Below are 16721 nucleotides of genomic sequence, written 5' to 3'. Positions count from 1 at the left end.
GGGCAGGGGAGGCCGTCGTGCCAATTTCCTGATACGATCAGAAAGTCGTTTTTTAGGCCCTTATTTGATTCAGGCAGGCATTGAATTAGCCTAACTTCTGGGTATCTAGATTTTAGGTAATATTCCTCTTTTTTGCTTAGGTAATGGAGGTTATAAACCCAGTTCACGTCGTGGTGAGTGAGCCCGAGGTTCATCTTCTCATTTAAGGCATCTATAGAACCTAGGATCCTAAAGACATTTGGGGCGCACTGGGTGGGAGCTAATCTAAAAGCCCTAAGATAATCCCTAGTCACGATTCCCATGGGAATTTTCATTCCCCCTTCGATGAACGTGATCATCGGGATTACAACTTCCCCCGTTTTTCTTTTTGTATAATATTCTTCCTCGTTACAGTACCTAATAGATACATCCGAGGGGATTTTGTACTTAACCTTAAACTGCTCTATCTTTTCGTTTGAATCCACCAGGGACGCAAATCTACCCATCTTTGAAAAAAGGGGGTGTGAAGATAACTAACAAAGAACTACGCCGAGGATGAAAGATACAGAGAAAAAGAGAAGATGGGAAGGAAAAGAAACAAAAGAAACAAAAAGCTGATAAGGAGGGAAAAGAGTATTGAAGAACTTACTTTTGAAAAAGAAGAAAGCACGGTCACCTCGGACAGGGTACTTGATAGAAAGAGAAAGTATGGGAAGATGGAAAGTGTGGCAGGTACGTAATGAGGTTATGTAGTGTGAAAAATTTTGAAGAAAGTTAGTATTTATATATCAAAAGGTATTTTGAAGCGGGCGAATTCCCGCCTCAACACAGGAATTGCTCTCGACCGTTGGATATGTGTCACATCATTGACACGTGGGGGACATAGAGGCGCCAACAATTAATTCGGGGGCGTTTCGCATACCGAAGCATCGGGAACACGCGATGGGTACTTCAGAAGTTATTTCTGTCAGCAATATTGCCAAGATTCTGCAGGGTGAAAAGGTCTTTTAAGTCGAGATTCTATTTTTCTCCCGAGGTGAAAAAAATAAAGAATCTCGAGGGGCTATTGTAGGGGTATTGGGCCCAGTAATTTATGAAGGATGGCCCAACGAAATCTTTTGGGCTGGAAACCCAAATCCGAAGACATCGAAATGATCGTGGAGTATCTAAATGTCCATATACGTCCGAGGAGTAGGTTTGTCCTCGGATTATTAGGCCGAGGACATAGGAAGAGAAGTTTAGTGTCCCCGGGTTATATTATAAAGAATCCTACGATTATGGGAATACACAGTACATGTGGAAGACAATAGAAAGAGCGGTGGAATGTCTAAAGTAAAAGCTGCTACCACCGCCCATACATTAAAAGCTCTGTAATTGATACGCTGACTGTATAGATGGAAGGATGGGACCTGAGCATAGAGCTTGGAACTTGGTCCCTAATCCCAGCGGGCTTTAGGGAAGAATGGATGGGACAAGTATCCGGAATGAGGATTGCAACCAAAAGGTGGAAGATGATGAAGAGAAGGAAAGGAGTATAAATAGAAGGGAAGACATATGAGAAAGGGAGGACTTTTGGAGTAGAAGAGAGAGAGCCAATAGTAGATGATAATCAACCTTTGTATCCAAACTCAAAGAAATACTATTATAAACTATCCTCAGATTTCGTCCGAGGAGGAATTCGCTGTCTTACTTTTGCAAACAACTCTTTAATTTGTCCCATTGGGCCCAAAGCCCATCCTTTCCCTGATTGTCTAAACCATCCTTGAAATCTAGATTACAAACCCATCCTCTACAAATTTATTGTAAAGAAAAGCCTTTCAAGCCCATCTCCCACCAGTCAGAGTTTGGGAATTTGAATTGTGTCCTTACAGTTAGTTTAATACTTTAATTTGTTTTTAAAAATATTTTTGCACACATTGACTTAAATCTTACACTCTTATTAGAAATATTCCTGATTCTACGAGTAAGAGTAAGTATTTGTGAATTGTGATTGTCACTCTTTATTATAAATTTATATTATGTGCTTGAGTGTGTCTGATGTTGATTGTGCATTACTTTTTCTTATAATGTTATTTGTGTGAATAATGATGTGTAGGGATGTTTGCATGTACAATATAAATATAATATAATTTAATAATTAGAAAATAGAGAAAGTTTTTTATATGTATGGATATTGTTATCATGTTATAATAACTTTTTGTTATAAAATTAGTAAAATTAATGAAAAAAAATTGTAAGTTAGTGATTGTTCAATAAATTGATTGGTTAAGTAAACGCGTAACGAATTATTTTATGAATGAATGAGTGTGATAAATGCGTACCCCTTCTCTCACATGAATGGTAAGTCCCACTAATTAAATTCATGGCAAGATCTACTATTTATGTGAGAGGAGGGAGTACACATTTATGATACTTCGAAAATACCTAATAATTTTTCGTGATTTTGTGCATCAATAATTAAGACAAAACTAGTGAGTTGAGTTTAGTCATTTAGTTTAAAAATAACTATTATAAAAACAATAACAAATAGATAACAACAACTGCATTAAAATAAAATCATTAAATAAACATAACAAAATAAAATGTTCATTACTACCTACATTGGCAATAAATAATTACAATAAACTATTGTAAGGACCAAAAACCGTGCACAAGCCCAACAATAATAGCGTTTAATAATTTAAGGCCCAAAAACAATGAATTTGTAGAGAGGGTATCAACAACAAAGTTTATGGCGTTCTGATTCCCCCCATTCTCTTTTTCTCTCCTCTCTTATTTATACTCATTGCCCTTACTATCTCAGTCATACACCTCTCATCTAATCAACCCTATTTACTGACATTTGTCCATTCCCTTGTAGTCGGTAATGGAGAAAAACTCTGACTCTGTGCCTTATACTGTTCAGGTCATTTCCACATTAATACAATGGATAAAACTGGTACTCCCTATTCAATGCGGCTAGAAAGCGTGGTGCAGAACATTTAATGCAACGTTCATAGTTATCTATCCCAACCAAGATATTTGCAATATACCCCATACATCACCAATCTACCTTTCGTACTTTTCCGGACCATCCCACTTCATCCTCGGACCCTTGATTTTTATTCTCCTCTATTCCTTACGCTTTCCAGTATGTCTTCGAGTCTTTAGGTCTTCGGGTCCTCGGATCCTCGGATCCTCACAACTATCATGTAACAATTCAAAATTTAAAAACTTATAAAAGAAAATTGCAAAAAAAATTATTGTCGATAACTCAATATTATTAAGTTCTCTTCTTATTAAAATTTTTTAAAATTAAGTTTTTAATGACCTTCCTAATCAAAAATTCCAACAATAAAGGTCACGCAAAACATCATACCCGCATAAACAATATAGAAAATTGAGTCAAGATGCAGGCGTTTAATTCTGGCGGCACAGAATTGTCTGCCAAAGAAAGCAAAGAGGACCAAAACAAAACAAAGCCCGGTACTAATAAGACAGTAAAGTAAAACCAGCCCAGCTTCGCATATGACTGCCAATGAATAATAGTAGGACACCCACAATTGGACTAGAGCCATCTTGAATAGCGCACTGATGTACCCGCTTGGAAGGAGTAGAAAAGTCATTATGGCTGAGAGCGTAAATGTGATATAATTTATCGTTGCGACGATCTGAAAATTGAGATAATTTTGTTGGGCAGTGGCTGTCCCTGCGAAGTGACTACTACTGTTATCTTGCCAAAGTCCCCCAGGAGGGGTGATTACTGCTTGATAGGTGATTGTTATAAGCAGTGCAGCAACAACCAAAAGCGCATTGCGGTCGTCGTTCGATATTCTCGACCTTTCACGAGCAGTTTTTAATGAGTAGTCGTAATCTCCCAAAAAATAAGACCGTTTTTCTGAGTATTCGTGATCTCTCATAAAATAAGACTTTGGGTTTCCTTATGCAGTATTCATAACAATTAACTTTAGGAAGAAAAGAACAGGATAAAGCTGCAGCATAGCTTAGCAAATCCCTGATCTCGCTGTTGTTTACTTGTGTTTGTTCTTGTAGCATGTCCTGTGCTGTATGACCCTCTAAATTCCTAACGTTTAAATTAACACCACAATTTAGTAACTCCCTCACGGCCTGCATATTGTAGTGATACAAACACATTAGGATATTTTTTTCTTCGTCAAAGTAAAAAAAAAAATGATCATGATGTATTACTTGCACGATAGACATTCACAACACAAGTGTGTTTCTTTAGTATGTAAATAATTGACGAATGGAGAGAACTTGCCTCGGTTTGGTTTTTGGATACTGCCACGTGCAACACAGTGTTGCCTTTCTCATCCTGCCGGTTCAGTATCTCCCTGGCATTTTCAGACTTATTTTTTGGGAGCCATCTTACCAAGCGTTTAAAAGCATCCAAGTTCTTGTTTTCCAGGAGGGCAATATGCAGAGCGGTTTGGTTTTGAATCGTTACATCTTCAATAGAATTAGGACAGTCTGATAGAAATTTGTCCAATAGATCAAGTTGCTGCTCTGTTGCTGCTGCTGCAGCAACATCATGCAAAGGAGTTCTACCCTCCTTTCCTTTTACACGGACAAGGTCTCCATCTACCTGTAGAAGCCGATGCACCATCTGGATATGCCCTTCTTGTAGAGCAAGGTGAATGGGGCTATACCCATATAGATTTGGCTTCCTGGCAAATGAGGGCTTTAATCTCATCATCTCCATAGCAAATTGGATGTGTTGTGGGCCCCCAGCAGATGCAGCTATGTGTAAAGGAGTATCAACAAATGGTAGCTCATCGATGTCCTCCAAAATTCTTACATCCTCCCGAATTATTAAACTGTAAAAGGCTTCAATATTTCCATGTTGAGCAACCTCGTTCAACTTAACAATTCTCTCACCCATTATAGAGTAGGCTGACATAGTAAGGCCGGTTTTTCCGTGCTATATATGATCTAGAAGAGTGGAAATTAATGGTTATAGGCTGATAGCTGGCAGCTAGCTGGAGTGAAGAAAATGTTGGAGTATTTTTGCAACCTGCATTGGTTTCGTATTTGGGGAAGGAAATTTGGTTTTAGAGAGATGCAAGTCAATGTCTCCGAGTCACGGCAAAGTTCTAGTTTCCACAAGGATCCCACATAGATATGACGGTCTAGGCATAAATTTCATAAAAATTATTGAAAGTCCTCATAGGGATCATCACTGTCAGGGAGATATGAGGGTCCGACATATCTTGAAAAATCAAAATAGCCAGCCAATTAGCAAAACTGGTGCAAATTTACTAATTTTAACAATGTTATTTTATTATTATTATTATTTTTTTTTTGTAGGTAGGAAAATTTATTGATAAGAGACTACTACTTCATGCCGTTTCGTATGAAATAGCCTAAAGAATTACATACAAATAAAATATATTTTATAATAAACTGAAAATTTTAACAATGATAATATGGACTTAAACAAAAACAATAAGGATATGAAAATAAATACATTGATTGAATCAATATAATCACCACATATGAAACATTTTCATGGCCATAATTTCGAGTCTTTCAAGTTTCAAACCTAAGACTCTCACCACTCTTATCTCTTTAAAAAAAAAAAAAAAAAAAAACGAAAAGAAAAGCAAATTCATGTTTGTTTTTCTCTGTTTACAAAAGCCATTGATTGGTGCCCAAAACCAATTTAACTAAAATACTCAACAAAATGCCAAAAACCAATTTAACAAAAATTTTCAGAACTCATACGGGTATGCTTACAGTTTCCAAGAACATTGGAATAATCTTAGGCAATATCTTATAAATCTATCATCGACCCTCACTATTTGTACCACTTCTTTTTCTCTTTTCATTTCTATTAAACATACACACACAAAAAACAAAATAAAAGAACATGCACTATGCTTATCTACACAAAACATCAATAAAAGCCCACACAAATATATTATCTAGCAAAATTGAGCCATTTGCATGGTGAAATATCGGTTAGTGAAGGATTTAATTCTTAATAGAAGAAAAAAAAATCAAACCATATGTATGCCTAACATAAGCAAAACTCAAATATATATGTTAGTAATAGTATAGATAAGCATTGATTCTTTGAAGGCCACGAGAAACTATTTCACAGTTTATGCTTCTACAACTAATTGCAAGTATTAAGAACATTACCTAAAACTCTTAAATTAAGTAGTTGGCGGTAAGTTATAAATCTCTAAAGCATTTAGAAGTCCCATTAAATAAGCTGATCGAGTGCATTTCTAAAATTAATTAATTTTAGAAATGCACTCGACCAGCATTATAATGGTCATGCCAGTTTAAAACATCAAAAATGAAAAGATTATATCAAGATTTCAAGTTCCATTTAAGTTGTCCATTGAAGTCCAAAAATACTAAAGCCCAAAGTTAGCAGCAGAATCAATTACACACCTGCTAGGAAAATCCACAATGAGATATAGATGCCTAATAATAAGATTGACATACTAATCTTAAATAGATTAAATTTAACAGCGCAACAGGATTTTTAATCATGTGCCAGAAGGGGTAAACTTAGGTTCAATTGCAATGTTTTTTTCATATGCTAGAACTTTTTAATAACACTGGCTAACACAATAAGTTTTTTTTTTTTTTTAATCAAAAGAACAAATAGCAGTTTCAGAGGGAACCACCAATCTTCTAAGAAGGAACCCCAAAAGTCCAGGTGATGCACTCATCAGATAGATTAATGAAACCATATAGCAAACAGAATTTTCTTTAATTTACTCCTCTATCGAGTCTATCTTAAAGTCAACACTAAGAATATCTATCTAGATTTTTTCCCTCTTCAATAGCCTCCTCACGTACCACTCCATACCTCTAGATTATTATTTCTTATCGTTTGATGATTAATTTGTGGTCCGGTGATGCGAAAATGACTGATATCCAACAAATTAAATGTGTGTCATGCGTGGACAATTCATATTTGTGGACACAATCTTGTATTACAATACAGTGAATAAATACTAATTTTATTGGTAGTGACTTTTCAAAGTTTTGTTTGAGAGCTTTAGATATTAGGACATCAACGTTGGAGGTTGTGAACAAGTTTGCTTATTATCCTTTTTTCTTTTGAAGAAATCTAATATTATAGACTTGTTGTTGAATTCTCTGTGATCTACCAATCAAATAAAAGTCATTTCAATGATAGGGATTTACTTTACAACTTACGGCAACATAACAATTCAAATAATTTCATGACTTATTCTATAAAAAAAAATTAATGTTTTAAATTTTTTTTGAGGGGAATGTTTTAATTTTTAATTCCACTATTTTTCTATTGATTTTTCATTTATTATTATTATTATTATTATTTAAAATTTTAAGATATTTCATTATTTCTCTCTTACAAATCTATTATACCAAAAATTAGAAAAAACATATTGATGCTAATAATTCACTATACAAATCAATAAAGTTACAATTTATTACACAAAACGATAAAGTTGCAATTTTATACTCACCAGGGGGTACGACCAGTCATCCATACAATGCAATTTCAATTTTGGTTTCTTCCTACTACTTTCCCCTCACTAGCAAACAGAATTTAGCACACTCTCTGTCTCTTCTATTTTCGATGAGTGTAGAGAGTTCCTACCTCACTTTCTTTTTTATTTGATACTAGCATTTAACCCGCGCTATGCGTGGGATCATTTTATGAATTAGAAGACAATCAACTTAATATATTATACTTAATGTGATGGTAAAATATAGAAGGGGGTGGATGGTTAGTTGTTCAGATATTTATTTTGCTTGAAGGTACTATGGTTTTAAAATGGATAAAATGACTTTCTTTCTTTTTTAATTTTTTATAAACAACAATCTTTACTAAAATGTATCTAAGTACACACGGAATATCAAACAAAGGAGTAACTACACAAAAAATACATTTGTATGAATGTATCTACATGTTTGGAATCTCTAATTATACATGCCTAAAAATATTTCTAGATTGTTGGAAAAATAACAATATTTTGAATTTGCTTAATAGAGACCTATTTTTGTGTGTGTGTGAATAAAACTATAGTGTATACTTTATTAATAATATTATCATTAAGTAACAGGTACATCACTGTCTATTAGACTCATAATACATGGAAGGGACTCCTCTAGCCAATATATTACATCAATATAGTACTTTGCTTCATATGCTGCTTTGAGGAGGATGATAACAGAAACATTAAGGATCTGGGCAATCTGCAAATTAGTGGACCAACTGACTTTAGTTCATCTATCAAATTTTTTACTACACACTATACTTCAACTTCTTGAAGCCCCAAATTCACAAAGCACTACACTTTGTAATCTTATATCCTGCACTTCAATATGGTCATTCCCTACTTCTAATTTTACACACATTGCTCATATACATTGGCTTGCACTATCACGAATAGCTACCTCTAATCCATACAATCTATTGTTATGCGGTCCACACAGATAAACATGTAAAGATGATGCAAACTCAACAAACACACAGTAAAGTCAATGCTTATTACACATTACACAAACACAATCTCTAGATAAATGCTAAGATAGATGATCTATCTTTTTTCTTTTTCACAAAGCTCAACACATCATACTTATCACTTTTAGCAACATCACAAAAGGGGAAAATGTATTTATTTTAATCATTTGATCATGCTGTTAAAAATGACAGCAAATTAAGTATCAAAAAAAAAAAATTGTACATTTGTACAATAGAAATACAACTTCACATTTTGATTCCAACTGAAAAGCTTAAATCAAAACTAATTCATATTTCTTAGTTCATAACCAAATCAAAGGGAAAAAAAACTGTAACATTCAATTTCAATTGAAGAAAATGCTGCTTGTGGAGGTAATAAACTGAGCCTATTAGCCTGAGCAGTACAGAAATTAAAAGAAACAAAGTCTAACAGAACAATTTTGAAATATATGAGAAATTATTATTAACACAAAAGGAAAGCGTAAGATGCTCCAAAAAAATAAAACAGAAACAAAATAAGTATTCTAGTAAATCAGAGACGTATATCAATAAAGAAATAATAGTAAAATTGAAAATCAAGAAGGAAAACAACAAAGGAAAAGCTTCATTTATTATTACCTCCAAATCATGTCACTCTGCACTCTGCACTCTGCACTCTGCAGGCACTCATATAAAAATGAAAACAAAATTTGACTTTCAAATTAATTCAGTAATTCTTATTGAAGTATAATAAATGGTCTTATCATTGAGAGGACCCTTTGTAGCATTAAGTAGTTAGAAATGAGAAGTTCAAGACTTAGATAAACTAGAAAAAAAAAAAACAAAAAAAAAAAAAAAAACTTTGATTTAGTAATCCCTTTAGCATGTAGCCATCGACAAAACATAATCCGTTCAAGAAAACTAAACAAAATAGAACTCAAGAAATTGGGGGAAAAAAAAGGAAATTAGGGAAAAAGGTAGCCAAACCTCAACCCTTAATGGACACATATAATAAATATAACCTATGTTAGCAAAGAAAGTAAAACCTAATATGTGACCCCTTCTTTTGATTCAAAATGTCATATTGCTAAAGCACATCCCTAAGATTCAATTACTCATCAATAGAAAATCAGTCCACTATAAAGAAGGCAGTAAATAATTGAAGAATATAATAATTCCAAATTGTAATGTTAGTAAAGTAGAAAAAACAAAGATTATAATTTGAGGCCAAAACATTGAAAGAGAGAGAATAAACATCTGGATTTAATTCAAATTCGAATAACAAAAAGTAGCGGTAAGGATTTGAAATAAGTAAAAAGGGAGAATTGGCTTAAGGAATCAATTTGTAAAGACAGAAGCTGGCTAAAACATGCAAATCAAAGCTAATTGAAACAGAAATAGAGTAAATGAACAAAATGTAAGACGAAGTATGAGATAAGTAAAAAGAAATCAGCATTCAAGCAAACTATAACAATAAAGATCCATGGACAAATAGAAAACATTAATCGAAGACAATTAGTGAATTAGTGGATCAATAGAAGTAGGTGGATTTTTTTTTTCATCTTCATATCCTTCACGTTTTGCTAGATTCTATTTAATTTGTCTAATTATTTAAGCAGTTGACTTAATTTAGGTTAGTTTGGAAGCTTGGACAAATGCAAAAACAAATACTATATTGCCTAAAAAAATTGGGCCTGCTACAGTTTTAATCTGAATGTATAACTGCCCCACTTCATTTTATATATATTTACTATAACGAATCATTAAACAGATAAATACAAAAATAAAAAATTTAGAAACTCTCATTTAGATGATGGCAGGTTCATGCATTTTAAAGGGTTTTGAGGCTTTCACAATAATTTTGTATGTTATAGTAGCTTCTAATTGCCACAAAATCTGAAGCATTTAGATGGTACTTGCAGCTTTTACTGGACAGCTATGGTATATAAACTACAAACTAATAGCAGCAACTAAAAGTCCATAGCTTTGAAATTTGGAATTAGAAGATTGCATAGCAAAGATCACTTGCTAAACCTCTGTTTCGAAAATAACATAAAAAATACCAACATTAAGATCAAATCAAGACACAACAAACAGCCCTAATTTTTTTAGAAGGACCTGTAATTATTTGCACAAAGCTACCCTTTATAACAATTCCTAAACCACCAACACCAGTATTTTGCAGAAAATGAATAGCCCAATATACTTTAAATCATATAGCAGGTGGTAGATTCCATCTACTAATACCTAGCACTGGCAATAAATTAGTTTTGCAATCTAATTGTGATAGCCACCACTATAATAGAATGTTATAAGTTATGGGGAAACAGGGACCTTTTTTTCAAGCAACTAATGATATTGTAACATTAACATTTTCTTCAAATAAACTTTGTGCTTATGTTGCTTCTTAACACAAATAAAGTTTATTCACGGAATTAGAAACAGCCATAACAAATTATAATTTATCATTGAAACTGTGCATCTTTTTTTGAAGTATTGAAGGAATTACTTGAAATTGAAGTATTGAAACAAACAACATACTTGCAGAGAAAATTACTTCAGTACCAGCCCTAAGAATATAGCAGTTAAGCTTAGCACTTTTTCATGACAAAACTTTTATGGCACCACTACTAATTGACATATAATAATTTATAAGCTAAGGAATCATTTAAATAGCAACAGGGGAATCTAATTGGTGAAGATCACTTGCTACATTGTTGCCATATGTTACTTTGTACCATAATGCAAATATAACTAAATCTTATCTTTTATAAATCCATGAAAACTAAAGTTATGTCACTTCTAGAATATAAAAATGTTTTGAATGAACCAGAGGACAAATGATCAAAGACTTCATTACATATTCGTTCCCAACTGCCATATATGCAATAAGAGAAAACACACAATAAAGCAATGCAACTCAACCACCAAATACCATGCATGTACATATTAAGTATATACAACTTATGTCAACCCCATTACACCTTTATTCGCCTTGATTAGATCATGTTCCAAATTCCAATGCAGCAATGGAAACATTAACTAAAGCAATAATATAGAACAGTACCAAATTCAATTGGTAGTGGAGGACATAGAGAATTTACTGTGTTGCATGAGCAGAGAAGATTAAATTTAATAACAAAAAGTTATTCAGAAATTATATTAAATAAATATGCAAATTTCTAGCGTAGGAAAATAAAATTTAAAAGTGAAAAGGAACAGAAATGTAAATATAAAGAGAAGGAAAGCAAATTGATTGAAATGAAGAAAGGGGCTAAACATACGGCTTTTCGGCATGGGCTAAGGAAGACCAATAGATAGCAAGCAAAAAACCATCAAATGGTGTCTTAGACCCATTGCCTAAGTTTTTTTCTCTGGTGTCTTAGAGTTCTCTAATGGTGTCCTTTTTTATCTCATCTTTCTAACTCTCTCAAAGGGGGTTAATCTCATTACCAGAAAAGATTACAATCACAAAAACCATCAATTTTCCCTTCTTTCTTTCCCAATGTCAATCGTTAAGCCTGGGCATAAATCTGATTATCTTTGGCCACAGCCAAGCAGTATAGACTCAAAAGTGCTAATAAGTTCTCAACCAATTTTGTATGATAATGCTTTTACCTTCAAATATTTTGTAAAAAAAAAAAAAAAAAAAATTGTTCAATGTCATATGACCAGTGACTTTTATGAATTAGTAAACTTAATATATATTTTCACTCATTCTAAATCACAGAAACAACCAATAGCCAAAGGTAAATTGTATATGCCAACCTCTTAAGTTTTAAATCCAGTATCATAACACATACAATTACATAAAATATGATTTGACCGTGTCTATTCCATTTTTGAGAGTTCAGTGCTTTAACTTAATTCCATGAACTTACAAATAAATGTAGTCACTATTCTACTAACAAATGTGCAATTCAACAATTCACCAAAACATCAAAACAAAGAACCATAAACTTTGCATATGAAGAAGAATCCAACAAATTTAGACAATATTTATACATTTTCGCGAAGATAGATTCAGCTCTTACAAAAGATGATCTTGAACAACATTGAACAAACAATTATAATTATGAAAACAAAGAAAGTATTTTAACAATAAATAAACAAAAGGCAGTTGAACCAACAAAACAAAATTGCATGTGAACCGCTCTAACTAAACAAAGAAAGTATTTACACTAACATAACTGCTTAATTCATTATTCAGTTTACATCATCCCACTTCAATGACTCGTCTTACTGTGAGTGAACAAAGTATGAGATAAGTAAAAAGAAAATCATCATTCAAGCAAACTATCTATATATATATATATATATATATATATATATATATATATATATAATAGACGAAGCTGAGAGAAAGTTGGTTCCTGCATTTAAGGACGTGTTGACAAATAGGATAACTGTCTATTTAAAATTCAGACACGTATACAGTTTTAAAAAAAATAGTTGTACGTTACAATACTTGGCCTTGACTTTTTAAACTCTGCCATGTTGCATCGTTTCAATAACCTTAAAATTTTAACTTTTACTTCTACAACACCGTTTGAAAGCATCCCACTATAAATAAAAAAAATAAAAGGCTCAAACTAAACGTTAGACAAAAAAAGCATCCGCTGTTTCCATTCGTTAAACACAAGCAAACCCTTCCTTGCCGATTTGCTTTGCAGTTTGCCCCATGTTAAAATAAAATAATACACAGAAATAGAAATAGAGGCGATGAAAGAGAGAGAGAGGCGATGAAAGATGGAGAGAGGCAACGAGGAAACGGGGAGAGAAACAGAGAAAGAGAGAGACAATGAAATAGAGGATGAGACCGGGACACGGAGAAAGAAACAGAGAAAGGTGATGAACTCTGACACAATTCTGCATTGATTGAAGCCATTTTCTCCGCCTCTCTCAATTATCAAAACCCCTAAACCTTACCCCATCGCCACTCTCCCATGCAAGGGAAGATAGAGAGGCCGAAACCACTACCAGTGAGTTTTTTATCTTCGATTTAAGTTTGTTTGGATTGGTTTCGATTTTGGTATTCAAATTAAGTTTTTCTTTTCGCTTTTCAGTTTGAAATTTTGATCAGGCTTTGATATTTCCTTAATCTAGGTCCTATAAAGAATAAGATGATGAATTCCAAGAATAGGCATGAGTCAGTTGAATTTATTCTCACCGGTGTTTTCCTATTTGAATTTCTTTATTTAAAATTTTTCCGTCCTGTTGAATTGTCTAGGGTTTTCCTTTGATCCCTATTGAAGGATAGATGGGTTTATTATCTTTCTTTGGATGTTTTGTATCAAATTATCATCTATGTATTTTAGTTTGGGTAACATTAGGGATTTTTGCTTTTGGGTAACTTTAGGGATTTTCACCTTTGCTACTTTTAAATTTGACACTTTAAAGTGTAGGATAATTTATTATTTTTTCTAAGTGGAATTATGGTTTCTTGGATTATTTGCTATGTTTTTGAATTAGGGATTTTCGCTCTTGATATAAATAGTTAACTTTCACCTTTGCTGCTTTTAAATCTGATAGTTTATGGTCTCTATATTTTGGTTTGGGTAACATTAGGGATTTCCATTCCTGATTTTAATTGTCATCGTTCACCTTTGATGCTTTTAAATTTCACAGTTTACAGTGTAAGGATAATTTATAATTTTTTTAGAGTGAAATTATGGTTTCCTAGATTATTTGCTGTGTTTTTTAAATAGAAATAAACAAATAATTAACCACGAATACTATGTTATTGAATATTAAGGGATAATTCCGAAATATGGTTGTATGGTTTACACTTTAATTCATAGATTCAGATTTAGTTGAATTGTTGAACTACCTTTTATATGGAAACACACTTTCACATATTTACAATATCCATACCATTTACAATATTTTCTTTAGCTTCTTCTGTTGTCTCTCTCTCTCATCTTTCTCGCCTGTATTGTGACAAAGGTTCTAATAGATGGCTTTAGCAAGCTTGGTTTAGAAGGAATGCTTATACTTAATTTTTATAAGGTGAAGTTGTGACTAACTTACATCTGCTGCTTGAGGTACATGGTGCTTTGTTTGGAGCTAACTTACTAAAAGCAAGGCATTGAATTTGTGAAGGAGTTTTTAGAGTAAAGTTCAAAACTTAGTTTTTAACTAAGATCCTTGCAAGATTTTTCTTTGAGAGTGCTCTTGAAATTCCAATGTCTCTTTAGTTTCACAAGTTTACATAATTTATGGTAATTTTTGATGGATCAAACCTTTCTTTTGTAGTCTCTCTTTCATCTTTCTCTCCTGTAATTTGAAAAAAATTCTGACCCTATCATTTTGTTGAAATATAGGTTTGCTTAGTTCTTTGCCAAGCACAACACTTGGGTAATTTACAAGAAGAGTTGCTGGAACAAACTGATAGGTAAGGACAACCTGATTTTCTCTTTGTCTATCTCATACTTTGTATTAGATTTTGTCCATTAGTGCATCTGTGTTTGAATTGGCTTTGATTTGCATATTTTAGCCAGCTTTCTCTTCAAAAAAATAAATATTTGCATTCAATTGATTCTTATACTGTATTCAACCAACCTGTCAAACTGGTATGTTCTCTTTTAAAAATAATTGTCACCAACCATATTGGGTTTTTTTGATTTGTTCTAACTGCATAAGCTGCTTGCGATTCTCTTTCATTAGTTTATAGCATTAAAAGCTCCACAACAGAAGATTTATCTGTACGGGAACAAAAGAAGAAAAATCAAATGAGTATTCAAAAAAAAAAAAAAAATCAATTCTACTCTTCTTTCTTTTTCTTATTAAAGATACATAATTAGTCATAGCATGAAAGATTTAATATAGTTCCTAGAGCTGTGTATCAGTGTAAGCTTCTATAAAAACCTTTCATTTTATAAATTGGAATTTGACATTGCTGTGTTGTTTTCATTTCGGTGTGAATATTGGTTTGTGGTGTGATGACAAAGTGAGAGGGAGTGTGAATTTGAGCTACCACGGGTAAAGGGTTTTTTATTTTTTATTTTGTTTCCCCTTTCTTTCTTAAATTTGGGTATGAAATATGATTTGATTTTTTCATCTCTCTAAATCTGTCTTTCTCGATTTAATTTACAATAAGTCTATTAAATTATTTTTGCTTTTGTTATTTTTTATAGATTACTACAATTAAAAAAAAAAATTTGGGATTTCACTATAAAGAAACGGAATGCTTACTAGGTTTCCCATGACTTATTCTCCAACAGGTATAAGTATGTCCCAAATGGGTATTGTTGCGTTTTGCTGTTTGAGTGAAATAATTAATTATTGAATTTGTGTATTTTTTTATACATATTCTGGAGTATTTTCATAAAACCCAATTTATGGATATGTAAATTTAAATGCTATTTAAGAAGAATAGAAAGTAGTTTGTTCCTCTTAATATTCCTCAAGTTTCTTATTTTCTTTTTTGGTGCTTGATCAGTATTTTTTCCCCTAAAACATTCTTTCTTTCATAAGAGACACCTAGCGAGCTGTTACTGATTTTTGTGGTTGGTTGGAGTACTTGGTATACCCCATTTGAATTTTTTTTTTATTAATATGCTTAATTAGTTCTTTTTCCCCCCCTATTTTTTATGCTTCTTTACATAACTTATTGTATGTCGTCATTTTTGTTAATCCCCCTATCCTGTATATAATCTCAAAAGAGCATAAAGTTCTTGATATAACAAGTTTAATGGTCTAGAAACATGGTGCTTACCTATCTTCTTGCCTTTTTTTTTTTTTCCTTTACCTCCTTGCTTAGTATCATTGAAATCTGCTTCTTTCTTATGCTGATAATCTCTTCTATTTTCCTGTATTGCAGGGACAAGTAAATTAGGAACAATGGACATTTTGTTCTTTGAAACTTATTTCTCTGCATCTTGCCATCCTATATCTATGGTAAGCTTTTTTGTAGCAGGCATTATTCTTTTGATGGACAATTTCTACTTGAGCATAATTTGGTTTTAATGCTCATTTGAGAAATTTTTTAATTTGCAAATTCTATTAAATAGCATACTTGCTACAAGTATTTTGATCTCTGCTAATTTCTATGTTTTGTGTCATTTTCAATCTTAATGCAATTTTCAATCTTAGGTTGTTTAAGTTAGACTAATAGAACCACAAAAATGCAAGAGTTAGGGAGAGAAAAAAGAAGTAGTTGCTTTGTTTTTGGAAGGGATTGTGTTATTTTTTAGCCTGTTTTGGGTTAAATTTTTGGGCTTTTTAGGTATGAGAGCTACTTATGGGACAATCAATAATGGTATTGGTGTGGTGTTGATGGGTATGATGA

The 16721-nt window shown here is 32.6% G+C and overlaps 1 protein-coding gene across 1 annotated transcript; it reads right to left on the bottom strand.

Moving 5' to 3' along the window:
- Nucleotides 1–3223: 3223 nt before the first annotated feature.
- On the bottom strand, nt 3224–4988 carry LOC142608088 (ankyrin repeat-containing protein BDA1-like). The gene is made up of 2 exons (XM_075779793.1): nt 4241–4988; nt 3224–4086 (listed from the first exon to the last, which is right to left on the bottom strand). Exons 1-2 carry the CDS (start codon nt 4877–4879, stop codon nt 3802–3804), a joined length of 924 nt encoding a protein of 307 aa, XP_075635908.1. The 5' UTR covers nt 4880–4988; the 3' UTR covers nt 3224–3801.
- Nucleotides 4989–16721: the final 11733 nt, after the last annotated feature.

This window comes from Castanea sativa, chromosome 8, assembly GCF_040712315.1.
Source record: "Castanea sativa cultivar Marrone di Chiusa Pesio chromosome 8, ASM4071231v1".
NCBI classification, from domain to species: domain Eukaryota; kingdom Viridiplantae; phylum Streptophyta; class Magnoliopsida; order Fagales; family Fagaceae; genus Castanea; species Castanea sativa.
Note: the sequence above shows the minus strand (reverse complement) of the source record. Positions and strands in the feature narration are given on the sequence as shown.

Coding starts and splice junctions, on each gene's coding strand:
- LOC142608088 (XM_075779793.1), bottom strand. CDS start 4,879: ATGTCAGCCTACTCTATAATGGGTGAGAGAATTGTTAAGTTGAACGAG. Junction 4,087..4,240: donor TATCCAAAAACCAAACCGAG/GCAAGTTCTCTC, acceptor TACAATATGCAG/GCCGTGAGGGAGTTACTAAA.